The sequence below is a fragment of the Perognathus longimembris genome, chromosome 23 (genome assembly GCF_023159225.1).
Source record: "Perognathus longimembris pacificus isolate PPM17 chromosome 23, ASM2315922v1, whole genome shotgun sequence".
Lineage (NCBI taxonomy): Eukaryota > Metazoa > Chordata > Mammalia > Rodentia > Heteromyidae > Perognathus > Perognathus longimembris.
The window spans coordinates 8,028,755-8,043,493 of record NC_063183.1 but is presented as its reverse complement, the minus strand read 5'-3'; the positions used below and the strand labels follow the sequence as shown (position 1 = coordinate 8,043,493).

Below are 14,739 nucleotides of genomic sequence, written 5' to 3'. Positions count from 1 at the left end.
CCACTATACTTCTTCTGGGGAGACACAGTTCTGTGACTCAGCTGCCCACCCACAGATAGGTGGGAAAGGGTCATTCATTGGCACCCTCTGTTCTAGAGGTGACCCCAGGGTTTCATCCACAAAGGTGAGGGCCACCCAAATCCAGACAGGATAGCTGGTTCTCTCCGCAGTCCTGCCTGTGGATGCCGCTCCTTTCCCATTCACTGTGACAGCCTGCTCCTTCCTGTGGCCTCTGAGATCTGGCTCCCGGGCCCGTGTTCTAGCCTGGTGTTCTGCCTCTGTCCTGCTTGAATGTGGCCTCTTCTCCCTCACTGGCCTCCTAAATTGTTCATAAACATGCCCAGCTGTGTGCCAACCCCCTGGCCTTTGCACTGGCTGCGTTTTCTGCCTGGACGGCTCTTTCCACAGATAGTGACATGGCTCATTTTCTGGCTTTCTTTCAGCTTCTGCTCTCAAGTTGGAGAGCTCTTCCCTGACCCCCTCGCCTCCCTTCCTTCTCTGCATTGTAATTTTCTCATCAAATGCTAACATTCTTATTTATTGGTTCCCCCCTACACACACACACACACTCACACACACACACACACACACACACACACACACACACACCACTTTATGGGGAACTCTTTGCCTTATTCACAATAACCCAAAACATAACAGCTGATCAGTACTCATGGTGGAAATGAATGAATGAACACATCAATAACTCGGTCACTTCATTATCCCTCCAACATGGGCCACATTACCCCTTTCTTAGGTGTGTGTACCATCGGCCCCATAACCTTGCATCCTGAGCAAGATGGGTGTAATGTACCAGCTAGTGGGGTTAGAGTTATAAAGATAAAGGAGGGAGATTCAGGAGAGGAAGCATCCTTCCACTGAAGTACATTTGCTATTAAAGCAACAGGAAGTGACATCAGACAGGTGAGGTGACAAAAGAGTATATCCATCAGAATTAATTGGGTTATGCTGCCATAACAAAAATCACACACACACACACACACACACACACACACACACACACACACACACACACACACACACCAGGAGAATGCATGCCAGAACTAATTGTATATACCACAGGATTGAGAAATATAAGGGAAGGGGTGGGTAGAAGGGGTGTGAAGTTGCTGAAGTGATGACACAGATCAAGATGCATTGTGTGCATAAACAATTTTGTTAAATGGCAAAAAAAAATTTTCAATACATAACCCGAAATGAAGTGAGGTGGGGTGGGCGGGGTAGATGAGAATGTTGAAAGGGGCAACCTTAATTAAGATGCACGGTATTCATAAACTGCTCTGGTGAATGGTAACTCCTTTGTACAACCACTTACAGATAATGAAAATACTCAAAAAAAAAATCCCCCCAAATCTCCACAGCCTGGGACACAATGGCTTCTTTCCTGTCCCCGTCACCCTGTGCTCGTGATCCTACCTGTGATACTCCCTGAGGGACCAGGCTGAGGGCACAGTGATGGATTTGGCCGACAGGGAGTGTTAGAGGATCACTCACTCCTGCTTGCCTGCCATTGGCTGCATCTAATCTGTCACGTGACTCCAGCCATAGGGGGTGGGGTTGGGGGGACACCTCTCCTCAGTGTGCACACACAGAAATATTGGCAAGCAGTGCGAGAGACTCCACGGAGGGTCACAAGAGCTCTTTCTCTTCTATGGTTGATCTAGAAACATCTTGCTGAAAATATCCATCGTTGGAATTCTTTGTTACTACTGGCTCAACATCGTGGCTCTGTCAGGAGAAGAGGTGAGGTGGCTGGGCTAGGCTGTTCTGGCTCCTGAGCTGTCATTCCTTGGTCTTGGATTACCATGGAGGATGTGAGTTTCTGGACGGCCATCACCCTGTGTTTGACACGAGAGAAGAGCACATGGCAGGAGAGGCCGCCACGAATGTGCCTCAGACTCTAGTCAGAGGCCAGCTGTATCATCCACAGTCGCTCGGCCTCTTGAAGATTCAGTTTTCCCCTCTGTAAAATGCGCACCTTGGCTTATGCTATCATGGGTGGAATAAGCACATGCCGGACAGGGTGCAGTTGTCCCGCCCCTGACATCCTGGCTCTCCCTCATTGGTTGTTGCTTTGAAGTCTTCCCTCACCTCAGGTGATGGTGTCCAGCCTCCTGTCCCCCATCAGAGTGGTGCCCCACATGCCTTCAGGGACCCTCCACCCTCTCTGCTTCTGCAGCTCCCTCAAGACAGACAGCCTCTGTCTCACACCCAGTTCCTTAGCTTTTGTCAATTCTGGGGCCTGAGAGCACAGGAAGCCATGGGGTGTGATATAGTTAGGGAACTGACTGTCTGTGGCCCTCTGTCCCTGACCTCACAAATAACACTGCTGTGCCCAGACGCAAATGGTTTTTCATGAACATGACACTCTCACCTTTTCATCTGTGTTCTTGAAGAAGTTCAAACCAGCCTTCCTTATTAGGTTAGAGAAAATATCCCACTATATTTCCATCTATCTGTCCATCTGTCCATCCATCCATCCATCAATCTATCCATTTTCATCCCTTTATCCAACTCATCTATCCATATATTCACTGATCTATTCACTGTCCATCCATGCATCTATCCATCCATGCATTCATCCTTTTCTTTCTCCATATATCTGTCTATCCATCCATTCATCTACTCATCCATCCACCCTTGGGCTACATACACAAAACTCCACTCTCCTCCCTAAGCCAAAACTAAGAGCTCCCAGCCTGTCAGCAACTTGCACTGGCTTTCTGAAGAACTCACTAACCACAAGTTTCATAAATTGACCAACTCAAATTTCCAGTCTACATTAGCCTGCTACACCTCAAAGTCATCTCAGTCAAGCAGATACTGACTTGTTTTCTGTGAGGCCAAATGGGAAAAAGAAAGAAAAGCATTCTTCACACCAGTGCCTCCCATTTTCTTGGAGCACCCAATTAACCTTGGTCAAGAAATGGGATGCAGGGGCTGGGGATATAGCCTAGTGGCAAGAGCGCTTGCCTCTTATACATGAAGCCCTGGGTTCGATTCCCCAGCACCACATATACAGAAAATGGCCAGAAGTGGTGCTGTGACTCAGTGGCAGAGTGCTAGCCTTGAGCAAAAAGAAGCCAGGGACAGTGCTCAGGCCCTGAGTCCAAGGCCCAGGACTGGCAAGAAAGAAAGAAAGAAAGAAAGAAAGAAAGAAAGAAAGAAAGAAAGAAAGAAAGAAAGAAAGAAAGAAAGAAGAAAGAAAGAAAGAAAGAAAGAAAGAAAGAAAGAAAGAAAGAAGAAGAAAGAAAGAAAGAAAGAAAGAAAGAAAGAAAGAAAGCTGCCTAAAATATTAAAAAAAAAAAAAAAAAGAAATGGATGCAGAAGGAAAAGGACAGAGTTGAAATGACTTAAAGGGAGGGCTGGTGGAAGGGGGAGTTGGCACATGGAGGGGGGTCAGCCTTAAGGGAGGCAGAAGAGAATCAGCACCCTTGAAAACTAAGTTGATTCCAGTTATACAAAGAGGGAATCTGCTTTACTGGGTACCCAGGACTGGACCAAGCACATGAAGCCAGGGGCAGAACAGGTGAGAATAGAGCCCACATCTGTCTCTTGTCTGCCTTCCAGTGTTGGGAGACGCTCATTGGCCAGGAGATCTACCGGTTCCTCCTGATGGACTTCGTGTTCTCCATAGCAGATTCCTTACTGGGGGAATTTCTTCGGAGGTAAATAACTGTCATCATGAATATTTAATTGTTCCTAGTGCTGACTCCACATGCATGTATCTGATCTGCCCATTGACTTTGGGACAACGAAGGGTGGGAATATGGCCTAGTGGCAAGAGTGCCTGCCTCGTATACATGAAGCCCTGGGTTCGATTCCTCAGCACCACATATATAGAAAACGGCCAGAAGTAGCGCTGTGGCTCAAGTGGCAGAGTGTTAGCCTTGAGCAAAATGGAGCCAGGGACAGTGCTCAGGCCCCCCCCCCAAAAAAAAAAAGGTCCTGAAATAAGACTTTGGGACAACATTCTCTTATAGCTTAGCCCAAATTTTTACCTCAAACTGGGACCCTTGATAATTTCTTTTGAAAAAGAATCTCACTGACTTTTCTGTCTAGACTGGCTTTAAACTGCAGTCCTCAGATCTCAGCTTCTTGAGTAGCTAGCGTTCCAGGCATGAGCCACTGGCACCCTGCTTACTTAACTTCTTCACTCATGGCTGGCACTCTACTGTTTGAGCAATGTTTCCACTTCTGGCTTGTTTGGTGGTTAATTGGAGATCTATCTCACATTTGTCTGCCTGGGCTGACTTCCATTTGCAGTCCTCAGATGTCAGCCTCCTGAGTAGCTAGGATTACAGGTATGAGCCACTTGCTATTGGCTGTTAAATCTTCTTTACAACCCAGGCACACTTAGTACCTCCCCTTGTAAATAGCTTGAATGGGCCAACTTTTTCTGTTGCTGTTGTTGTTGTTGTTTGTTTGTTTGTTTGTTTTGGTGCTAGGTCTCACTCTCAGTGTTCCTGGTCTGTAGGAGATCTTTAGAGATTTTTTTTTTATTGTTGTTTATTTTTACAGTTTGGGAACTAGTCTCAGTATCTTTTCACAGGCTCATTGGCATGAAGTTTATCACCAGCTGTGGCTTACAGGAGTTTGACATTGCCAGAAATGTTCTGGAACTGATCTACTCACAAACTCTGGCATGGTAAGTTTTGCAGCTTGGTTGGCTCCTACCTCAACGCAGACTTGAAATTTTGGAGGCAAACTCCCAAGTCTGTTGTTTTGAAAGCTGCATGGTAGTATATGTATATTGTGTATGTGTGTGTGTGTGTGTGTGTGTGTGTGTGAGAGAGAGAGAGAGAGAGAGAGAGAGAGAGAGAGAGAGAAAGAGAGAGAGAGAGAGACTGAATCCTAGCTAGTGACTTTTCTAAAAAAGAAAAAAAAAAAGAATGAAAGAAAAAGGGAAGGTGGAATGGCTCCCTGGGGTGTCTGGATGTTTGTATTCGTGTGTGGTGGAGGTGGTGCGTTCTGAGGACTGCAGGGAAGGAAGGGTCTCTCCAGGCTTCCACCTTGGCTGACAGCTATCTTCTCCCTGGGGGTTTGCATGCGCATCTGTCCACACATTTGTGGCCTAATCTCCTCTTCTTGGGAGGCAGCTAAGCACATTGGACTAAGGCCCAGCACAAGTCATTTTAACTTAATAATTGCTTTAAAGACCACCCCCTTTGTCCAAATGTAGGCACATTTGGAGTGTGTGTGTGTGTGTGTGTGTGTGTGTGTGTGTGTGTGTCTGTACATCATCATAGGAATTTTGTTGGTGGTAGTGGTAGTGGTGAGGCATGAACTCAGGGCTTGGGCACTGTCCCTGAGCTTTTGTGCTCAAGGCTAGAGCTCTACCACTTTGAGCCACAGTGGAACTTCTGGTTTCCTGGTGGTTTAGAAACAAGACTCAAAGACTGGGAATGTGGCTTGGTGGTAGAGTGCTTGTCTAGCATGCATGAAGGTCCTGGGTTCAATTCCTCAGTACCACATTCACAGAAAAAGCCATAAGTGGCACTGTAGCTCAAGTGGTAGAGTGTTAGCCTTGAGCAGAAGAACCTCAGGGACAGTGCCCAGGCCCTGAGTTCAAGCCCCAGGACTGGGAAGGAGAGAAGGAAGGAAGGGAGGGAGGGAGGGAGGAAGGGAGGGAGGAAAGGAGGAAGGAAGGAAGGAAGGAAGGAAGGAAGGAAGGAAGGAAGGAAGGAAGGAAGGAAGGAAGGAAGGAAAGAAAGAAGGGGAGGGAGGGAGGGAGGAAGGGAGCAGAAGGAAGGAAGGGGAAAGAAGAAAGGGGAAGCAAGGAAGGAAAGAAGGAAGGAAGGAAGGAAGGAAGGAAGGAAGGAAGGAAGGAAGGAAGGAAGGAAGGAAGGAACAGTCACATGGACTTTCCTTCCTGGGCAGGCTTCAAACCAGAGTCCTCAGATCTCAGCCTACTGAGTAGCTAGGATTACAGGCATGAGCAGGGGTCCCTGGCCATCATAGGAATTCTAGAGGGGACACAATTCCACTCTCTCTCCCTTCCTCATGCACGCCTCAACTCTGCCCTCTCCCCTGGTCTCTGACATTCACCCCCTTTTCCCTCACAGGCTCGGAATCTTCTTCAGTCCTCTGCTGCCCTTGATCCAGACAGTGATGCTCTTCATCATGTTTTATGTCAAAAACGTGAGTCAGCCCCAATCAGCTGCCCCCAAATGCTTGAAGCCCAGTTTGCAGCCAGTCACCTTCGCCTGAATTTCCTTGGGGCTTATGGGGGCAGGGCTGAAGCAGAGCCTGGAGGCCTGGTGGGCTGGGGTAGGGGAAGGAGTGGCAGGGATTGGGGGCAGTCTGGTGAAGTCCCTGCTGGGCAGATCTGAAGGTGACTTGTGTGTCTCTCTGCAGATCAGCCTGATGATGAACTTCCAGCCGCCAAGCAAAGCTTGGCGGGCCTCACAGATGATAACCTTCTTCATCCTCCTGCTCTTCTTCCCGTCCTTCACTGGGGTTCTGTGCACGCTGGCCATCACCATCTGGAGGTAGGGCATGGCGGCCTTGGCCGGGTCTGACAGTGCCTGTTATCCTGACTACTTGGGAAACGGGAGGATGGAGGTTTGAGGCCAGCCCCCCACCACACACAAAAAGTAAGGCTCAAAGAATTAAGTGGATGACTTGGTTCACACCCATAATTACAGCTATGCAGGAGGCATAGATAGGGGAGGAAGACATGGAAAGGAAAGGAAAGAAAGACTGGGGGGTTTGGCTAAAGTGGTACAGTGCTGACCTCAGACCCCAGTGCCACCTTCTCCCTCACCAACACAGACACACAGACACAGACACAGACACACAGACACACACACACACACACACACACACACACACACACACACACGTTTTATTATCACCCAAACAGGGTGTAGGGACAGCAGGCCTGGTGATGGCCACCACTGAAATCATAGTTTGCTTCTCAGAGTTTCCAAAAGAAGGGGACACTCTGTGCCCGGCAGGGCCATGTGTTAAGGAGACCCAGAGTGTGTCAGGAGGCAGAGGATGTGGGGGGGGGGGGGTAAGGCTGACAGGAGCCTGGGTTGTTTAGTTTCCATGCTAAGGAGCAGGTGACAAGGAGTCAGCAGGCTTGGGATTGGCTGCTAATTTCATCAGGCTCTGGGGCTCAGGGCTGCTAATAAACCCAATCCCCAGCACGACCCCTTATCTTAGTGCTCCCTTCTTAAACATTACAATTGTTAGTTATCCAAGTGTCCAACTAAAAGACGGCACTTGCCAGCACTGCTAGAAATACATGGTTCAGCAATACATTTTGCTCCAAGAAACTCACTTTAAACACAATGGGAGTGTTGAAAAGATTACATTCATTCATTTTTCATTCCAATAATGAAATTTTGGAGGGTGTGCAACTTCACAAAGGAAACAGTTTTACTTTGGGCCACAGTTTGGGCCCAAGGTCAAAGACCTGCCTCTGATGTTAGCCTTCTTTTTGTTTCTCCTTTTCTTTTTTAAATTGTTATCATAAAGGTGGGTGGAGTGGTACAGAGGAGGTTACAGTTACCCAAGTCAGGTAAAGAATATGTTTCTTCTTGGACAAGGTCAGCCCGTCCCTGGCTCTCTCCCAATTTTTCCCTCTCGTTCCCAGCTACAAGTTGTAAGGTTGCTCTGCGGTGTTTTTTTTTTTTTTTTTAGAGCTTTGTCTGGGGGTGGCTGGGGTAGAGGATCGGTGACCTGGAGCTTGATAAAGGTGGTGTTTGGAAAAGGGGGTGGGCTGTGTGTTGGTGGGTCTGCGTAGGAAAGTCATGCTTCAGAGGCTAGCCCTGAGAAGGCAATCTCCCTAGGTCCGTCAGACCCAAGTTATGAAACCAGAATTTCAAAATTGCTTAATAACAAGCTGGACATGGGTAGCTCATATCTGCAATCTCCTACCTACTCAGGAGGACTAGAGGTTCTGAGGCAGCCCAGGCAGAAAAGTCCATGAGATGCCATCTCTAATGGATGAACAAAAAAGCTGGGCTGGAGGCCTGGCTCAAGGGGTAGAGCACCAGCTGAGCAAGCAAATCCAGCAAGTGTGAGACCCTGAGTCTAAACCCTGGTACCAGAAAAACAAAAACTTGATATAGAGCTCTAACCATGGTCCCTTAGTGACCTGCTGACCCTGAAAATAAGAGTCTGGAGTTATTCTTCATAGCAGGCACCCACAGTTGAAGGCAGCTTCCTTACTTCTGCCAAGGACTAGAAGTTTCCCACTAGGGCAGGGCCACTTGACAGAATGTCAACTCAGTTAATGGAAAGGTCCCCTCTTAAGCTCTCCATCAACTCCCCTTGGCTCTGTTGTACTCCAGCCTGAGCTCTTGTTCTATTTCTAGTACACAGCCTTCCTCCCTGCCCCTGCCCCCTGCCCTGTGCCTGCCTACCTTCTTTGCACCCTCTGGGTTCTAGCTCTAAGGCTGCTCCCAAATTCCATCATTCATGTCTGCCTGCTGTCAGCCGCTGCCTCGACTTCTGAGTTTTGTCTAATGCTTACTCATCACTAGAATGTAAACCTGAGCAGACAACCAAATTTAGCAGAAGTGCTATAAAGTAAAAGAGCTAAGAGATGACAACCAAATTCTGAGTTCAAGCCTCAGTATTGGTCACATGAAAGAATTGTTTCCAGGGTTGGGAATGTGGCTTCATGGTAAAGTACTTGCATGAAGCCCTGGGTTAGATTCCTCAGCACCGCATACACAGAAAAGGCCGGAAGTGGTGCTGTGGCTCAAATGGTAGAGTGCTAGCTTTGAGCACAGAGAGGTTCAGGAACAGTGCTCAGGCCCTGAGTTCAAGCCCCAGGACTTGGGAAAAAAAAAAAAAAAAGGTTGTTTCCAGGTCCCCAGTGGGGGAGGTCCCTGCTTCTTGGCTGCCTCTATTGGAGTCTCCCTCAGTGGCCTTTCCCATCCCTGCCTTTCCCAGGTTGCAGCCTTCAGCCAACTGTGGCCCCTTTCGAGGTCTGTCCTCCTTCATCGAGGCCATCTACAGCTGGATCGACACCCTGAGTAGGACGCCTGGCTACCAGTGGGTTGTGTGGATCTATCGGAACCTCATCGGCCGGGTGCACTTCTTCTTCATCCTCACCCTCATTGTGCTGTGAGCCCACCCTCTGGGAAACTCAGGGTGCGGGGAGAGCTCGGGGGAGCCTGTTTGGTGGCCAGATGAAGACAACACAGGGTTGGAAAGCCAAGAGCCAGAGAATTGCTCTGGGCTCAGGATGCTCCTGACTCTACTCTTCAAAAGATAGGGTTTTGGGGCTGGGGATATAGCCTAGTGGCAAGAGTGCCTGCCTCAAATACACGAGGCCCTAGGTTCGATTCCCCAGCACCACATATACAGAAAACGGCCAGAAGCGGCGCTGTGGCTCAAGTGGCAGAGTGCTAGCCTTGAGCGGGAAGAAGCCAGGGACAGTGCTTAGGCCCTGAGTCCAAGGCCCAGGACTGGCCAAAAAAAAAAAAAGATAGGGTTTTGTTTGTTTGTTTGTGCCAGTCCTGGGGCTTGAACTCAGGGCGTGGGCACTGTCCCTGAGCTTTTTTTTTTTCTTTTCCTCTCAAGGCTAGAGCTTTACTAGGTGAGCACAGCTCCACTTCCAGTTTTTTGTTTTGGTTTGGTTTAGATGTTTTTTGGTGCTTATTGAAGAGTCTCATGGACTTTCCTGCCTGAGCTGGCTTTGAATTGGAATCCTCACATCTCAGCCTCCTGAATAGCTAGGATGATGACAGGCCCAAGCCGCTGAGACAGCAGCACCTGGTTGAATAAATTATTGTTGTTGTTTAATTTTAATTGTTTTAATCTTTTTCTTTTTTTTTCTTGGCCACTCTAAGATTTGAACCCGGGGCCTTGCATTAGCTTAACAGGCACTCGACCATTCCAGCCACAACCCCAACCTTTTTGCTTTCATTGGTACCCTCCCAGCCCTACACCAGGCTGCCAACGGCTCCCCGGAATGGTGACTGGCCCAGGACTTTGCGCTGAGTTGTTGCATTCACTGGGTCTACAGGCAATGTTCCCCTGCCACCAACAGCCTGCCCCTCAACTTAGTTGGACCTGGAGTTAGCCTCAGACCTCACAAGCTCATGGTTCCATCTTGTAAGGCTCCACCTACTTCTGGTACAAGTGGCAAGACCCAGGCTGTGCATCTGACTCACCATTAGGTGAGTCAGGTCAGGCCGGGTTGTCAGGACCTCTCCTCACATTGGGTCATGTGTTGAGATGCCTCAGAATCAGCAATGTACTCTTTCCTTACTGTGGGCTAGGGGGGAACAAACATGGAAGCCAGGCTTGAAAATCCCATGCTAGCCTTGAGCAGAAAAGCTCAGGGACAGCACCCAGGCCTTGAGTTCAAGCCCCAGGACCTGCACAAAAAACAGACAGACAAGAAAAACAAAACAAAACAAAACAAAACCCACTTGTAAGCAAATGTGAGTGCTCCTTTGCACTGCAGAGATTTGGGGTCTCAAAGCCCTGAGCAGCATGTCCGTGGTTCTGTCTCCTCTTCAGAATCATCACGTACCTGTACTGGCAGATCACAGAGGGAAGGAAGATTATGATCAGGCTGCTTCATGAACAGATCATCAACGTGAGTCCTGTTATTCCTGGGGAGCTCTTAGGAGGATCTCACAGGTGGTATGGGGTAATCTGAGGAGGATATAGCAAGTCTCCTACAGACAAATCCCAAATCCCAAGCAGACTCACAGCTACTTTTCCCACACAATGACCACTTACATTAAAAATAAATGAATGAATAAACAAACACCCAGGTAGCTAGGTACTGGTGGATCATACCTGTAGTCCTAGCTATTCAGGAGGGTGAGATTTGAGGATTGCGGTTCAAAGCCAGCCCAGGCAGGAAAGTCCATGAAACTCATCTTTTTTTAAAAAAATTTATTTATTAATTAAATTTTTTTGACAAGGTGTTGTGCAAAAGGGGTACAGTTACATAATAGGGCAGTGTGTACATTTCTTGTGATATCTTACACCCTCGTTTTTCTTTCCCTTCCCTAGATCAGGTAGGCATATATACAATACACAGTGTACCAAAAACATATACAGTAGCCACGTGGCCTACACCAAAGGAAATTCACCTAGAACTTTAACTATAACGTCAACAATAGAGTTTGCTTATCCTTGTCTTATATGATCATACATACATAGCTTTTGAGCAATTGTGATCCACTGCGAGGTCTATTTTAGACCTTTTTATGTTTAGTAGTTGTTTGGTTTTAGTTACATAATGTAAGGTCGCTGACCCAAACCTGTGGGAAATACCATTTGACAAGAAGTTTTTTGTTTCGCACACCTGGAGACTCTCATCTTGAATAAACTCAGAGATGGTCAGAAGTAGCACTGTGGCTCAAGTGGTAGAGCCCTAGTCTTCAGCAGAAGCCACTCAGGGATGGTGCCCAGGACCTGAGTTCAAGCCCCAGGACTGGCAGAAAACAAAATACAAACACAAATTCATACCAGGCACCAAAATGGCTTACTGTAATCCCGGCTACTTAAAAAGCAGTGATTGGGAGATTGAGATTTGAACTCAGTTCAGGATTTTAAAGTTTGTGAGTTCCTCATTTCAACCAATAGTTGGGTAGGGTTGTGCCTGCCTATTGTCCCAGTAACCCAGAAAGCACAAGTAAGGGACTTACAGCCCAGGCATGAAGACTCTATCTCGAAAATAACCAGTTTGGGGCGGGGGGAGGGAAGAAAAGAGAAAAGAAGTCTCACAAGGGCAAACCCCTGGGTTTTACCAAACAAAAAAACAAAACAAAAGCATAAACAGGAGGATTTTGGTCCAGGCTGGCCAGAATGTAAACATGAGACCCTATTTGAAAACTAATGAAAAGTGGAAAGGGATGGGGGTATGGTTCAGGTGGTAGATCACCTGCTGAGTAAGTTTTGGGTTCAACACCCTGGACCCTGTCCCCCCCCCCCCCCAAATCCATTGGTGAATACTAAAATTAGCAGGTAAAAGTTGAGAGGAAACTGAGGCCTGGAACTGGGCTGACCATGCCTGACCTGCCCCAGACACAAGAGCTGATAGCCTGGGTCACCTGCCTTAACCCACAGGTGTACTGTCCCCCACACCAGGGGAAGGTGACCTCCTTCTGCTTTCTAGTTTTGAATCTCAGATCCCCACAGACACAGATAACTTTGGTGAATGGAACATGGACCACAGGGCTGACGCAAGCATAGCTCGGGTTAGAGGCGGCTAGGGAATGGCTTCCAGCTCTGTAGGCGGGTTGTCATTTGCTTTGCTGTGAAATGTTCCCTTTCTTTCCATTGGAAGAAAAGATGGCGGTCACCTCCATCCAGTTTCTGGAACCTCCTTTTTCACCCATAATTTCTTAACCCAGCACCATCAGCCACTCCTCATGTTTGTGTTTCCCTCTTGTCAGGAGGGTAAAGACAAGATGTTCCTGATAGAAAAGTTGATGAAACTGCAGGACGCCGAGAAGAGAGCAAACCCCAGCGCACTTGTACTGGAGAGGAGGGAGGTGGAGCTGGAGGTGAGGCCTGCTGCTACCACTGGGGATCCCTAGACGGGCCTCCTGTGAAAAGGGCCAAGCCAACAGACACCAAGCCCTGTCCTGGGCGTGGGGGAGAGGGTTACACAGGGGCACTTGGCTTTCTATGTTTAAGCATTTGGATGGTTTATTATTATTTTAAAATGATGCCAGGCACTGGTAGGCACTGATGGCTCACACCTGTCCTCCTAGCTGCTCAGGAGACTGAGATCTGAGGGTTGAGGTTCAAAGCCAGCCCAGACAGGAAAATCCCTGAGACTATTTTTTTGTTTGTTTTGCCAGTCTTGGGGCTTGAACTCACTGTCCTTGAGCTTTTTTTGCTCAGGGCTAGCACACTACCACATAAGCCACAGCATCACTTCTGGCTTTTTCTGTGTATATGGTACTGAGGAATTGAACACAGGGCTTCATGCATGCTAGGCAAAACTTCTACCACTAGGCCACACTCCCAGGCCCCCATGAGACTCTTATCTTGAATGAACCACACACACACACACACACACACACACACGCTGGAAGCTGAGTTGTGTTTCAAGTGGTAGAGCATCAGTCTTGAGCAAATAAGTTCAGGGATAGCAATAAGGCCCTGAGTTCAAACACCAGTACTGGCACTAAGCATAAGAGGCGGGGGGGGGGCACAAGTCATGCCAATGACATGAGATCCAGGGCATATATTCCTCCCTAGTAACGTAGTCATACTTTTCCCCCCTTTGGCAGCAACAGGACCCTTTGCATTGGGAGGAGCGTGGTTCTATGCCCGGTGAGTAACAGCACAGACACACGGTAGGACATGTATCTGAGCGATGCAGCCCACGGTGGAGGCTAGAATTGCTCCTGTATGGACTTGCTCTTTCTGTTTGTAAACCTGACCCAAGCTGGCTGGAGTAGAAGTCCATCTTTGCTTTAGGCCTGGCCTCGTGACATCAGAGACTTCTTTCTCTATTCTGTTCCTTTCACAAACAGGCCCTTCCTAATAATTGCACAGTTGCTTTGCCAATTTCCCCCATCTTCTCTCAGTTTCAATCTAGTGGGAAAGGGCAGGAACCAGAGGTCTCAGTGTATCATTGGGTCTGATGGGGTGAGGCTGCCATTGTGAACCAGTTGCTATGCTTTATAAGGTGCAGCATTTTTTTGGTCAGATCTGCATCACATGACCCCAACGTGGGCAGAGATTGCGCACAGGAAGGTAGCTTTTCAAGAAACTCAAGGGCTGGCACAGTGGGGTGGGTTAGGAAACAAGCCAGCTCACTTGTTTTGAGTAACAGTATTTCCTGATGATATCCCGCAAAGGGACTTGTGAGGGAGGATTACAGAAACTAAAGGGAAACCTAAGCAAGGCATAAGCAGCTTGTGGAATCTTCTAGAAGCACTTACGTGTGTTCACTGTGGAAATGGGGCTGGGTGCCCCTCAATGAACTTGTCAGCTTCAATTAACTTCCCTATGTCAAATCTAGACTTGAGATTTAGGCGACCTGTTCAAGAGAACCCAAGAGCCTGATGACTACTGTGGCTGGCACACTGAAGCAGGAAAGACAACAAAAAGGGAGTTTCTTCCAGGACACTGGAGCCAGAGCCTGGAAGAGCTTCCTACAGTGGACTCCACATCAAGAGGGAACATGAACCCAGTGCCAATGGCCAAGTAAAATGGGGGCTGTGTGCTGCTATTTTTCAAACCTGGATTGCTGATTTTTCATGACCCCCCCAAAAAAAATACTTAGGGTTTTCCAATAAAGACTGTTGTGATACTGTAATTAACCATACACATACCTGGGAAGATCATCAGAGAATGATGTATTTTATCTCCAAGAGCATATGATCTTTAGGAATCTTTCCCTCTCAGATCTGGCAGAGGTTTTGAAACCCATGTTAAGGGGTCCAGAATGAATAAAAATGTGATCCTTAATCAAGACTGTAAAACCCTGGAATTGTCAAGCTTGTATTTGTGATTTGGAGCTAAACACATTCCCAGGTTATCCAAAGTTGAAATACAATCAGAGGTCTTGTCTCTAAACTTTAGTATATATCCAATACTAGAATCCTAGGGGTTGGACCAAGGTAGGGGAGTTTTGGGGGAGTTGGGGGACAGGGAGACTCAACTCCTATGAGGACTTTCTTACCCATGACTGCAACAAGTCACACATCAAACCAGACACAAAACCAACGCCGTGTGAGATGATTGTCTATGTGGGTACTTTTTCTCTCATAGGTT

The 14,739-nt window shown here is 47.8% G+C and overlaps 1 protein-coding gene across 1 annotated transcript in view; it reads left to right on the top strand.

Annotated features, from left to right (window-relative positions):
- Nucleotides 1-14,227, top strand: part of Tmc5 (transmembrane channel like 5) — a 42,243-nt gene extending 28,016 nt beyond the window's left edge. The window contains exons 12-21 of the mRNA XM_048332792.1: nucleotides 1,686-1,764; nucleotides 3,592-3,689; nucleotides 4,574-4,669; nucleotides 6,087-6,162; nucleotides 6,379-6,512; nucleotides 8,932-9,105; nucleotides 10,510-10,588; nucleotides 12,402-12,512; nucleotides 13,248-13,290; nucleotides 13,985-14,227. Coding sequence (XP_048188749.1) covers nucleotides 1,686-1,764; nucleotides 3,592-3,689; nucleotides 4,574-4,669; nucleotides 6,087-6,162; nucleotides 6,379-6,512; nucleotides 8,932-9,105; nucleotides 10,510-10,588; nucleotides 12,402-12,512; nucleotides 13,248-13,290; nucleotides 13,985-14,028 — 934 coding nt within the window. The 3' untranslated portion in view covers nucleotides 14,029-14,227. The remainder of the gene's footprint in view (nucleotides 1-1,685; nucleotides 1,765-3,591; nucleotides 3,690-4,573; nucleotides 4,670-6,086; nucleotides 6,163-6,378; nucleotides 6,513-8,931; nucleotides 9,106-10,509; nucleotides 10,589-12,401; nucleotides 12,513-13,247; nucleotides 13,291-13,984) is intronic.
- Nucleotides 14,228-14,739: the final 512 nt, after the last annotated feature.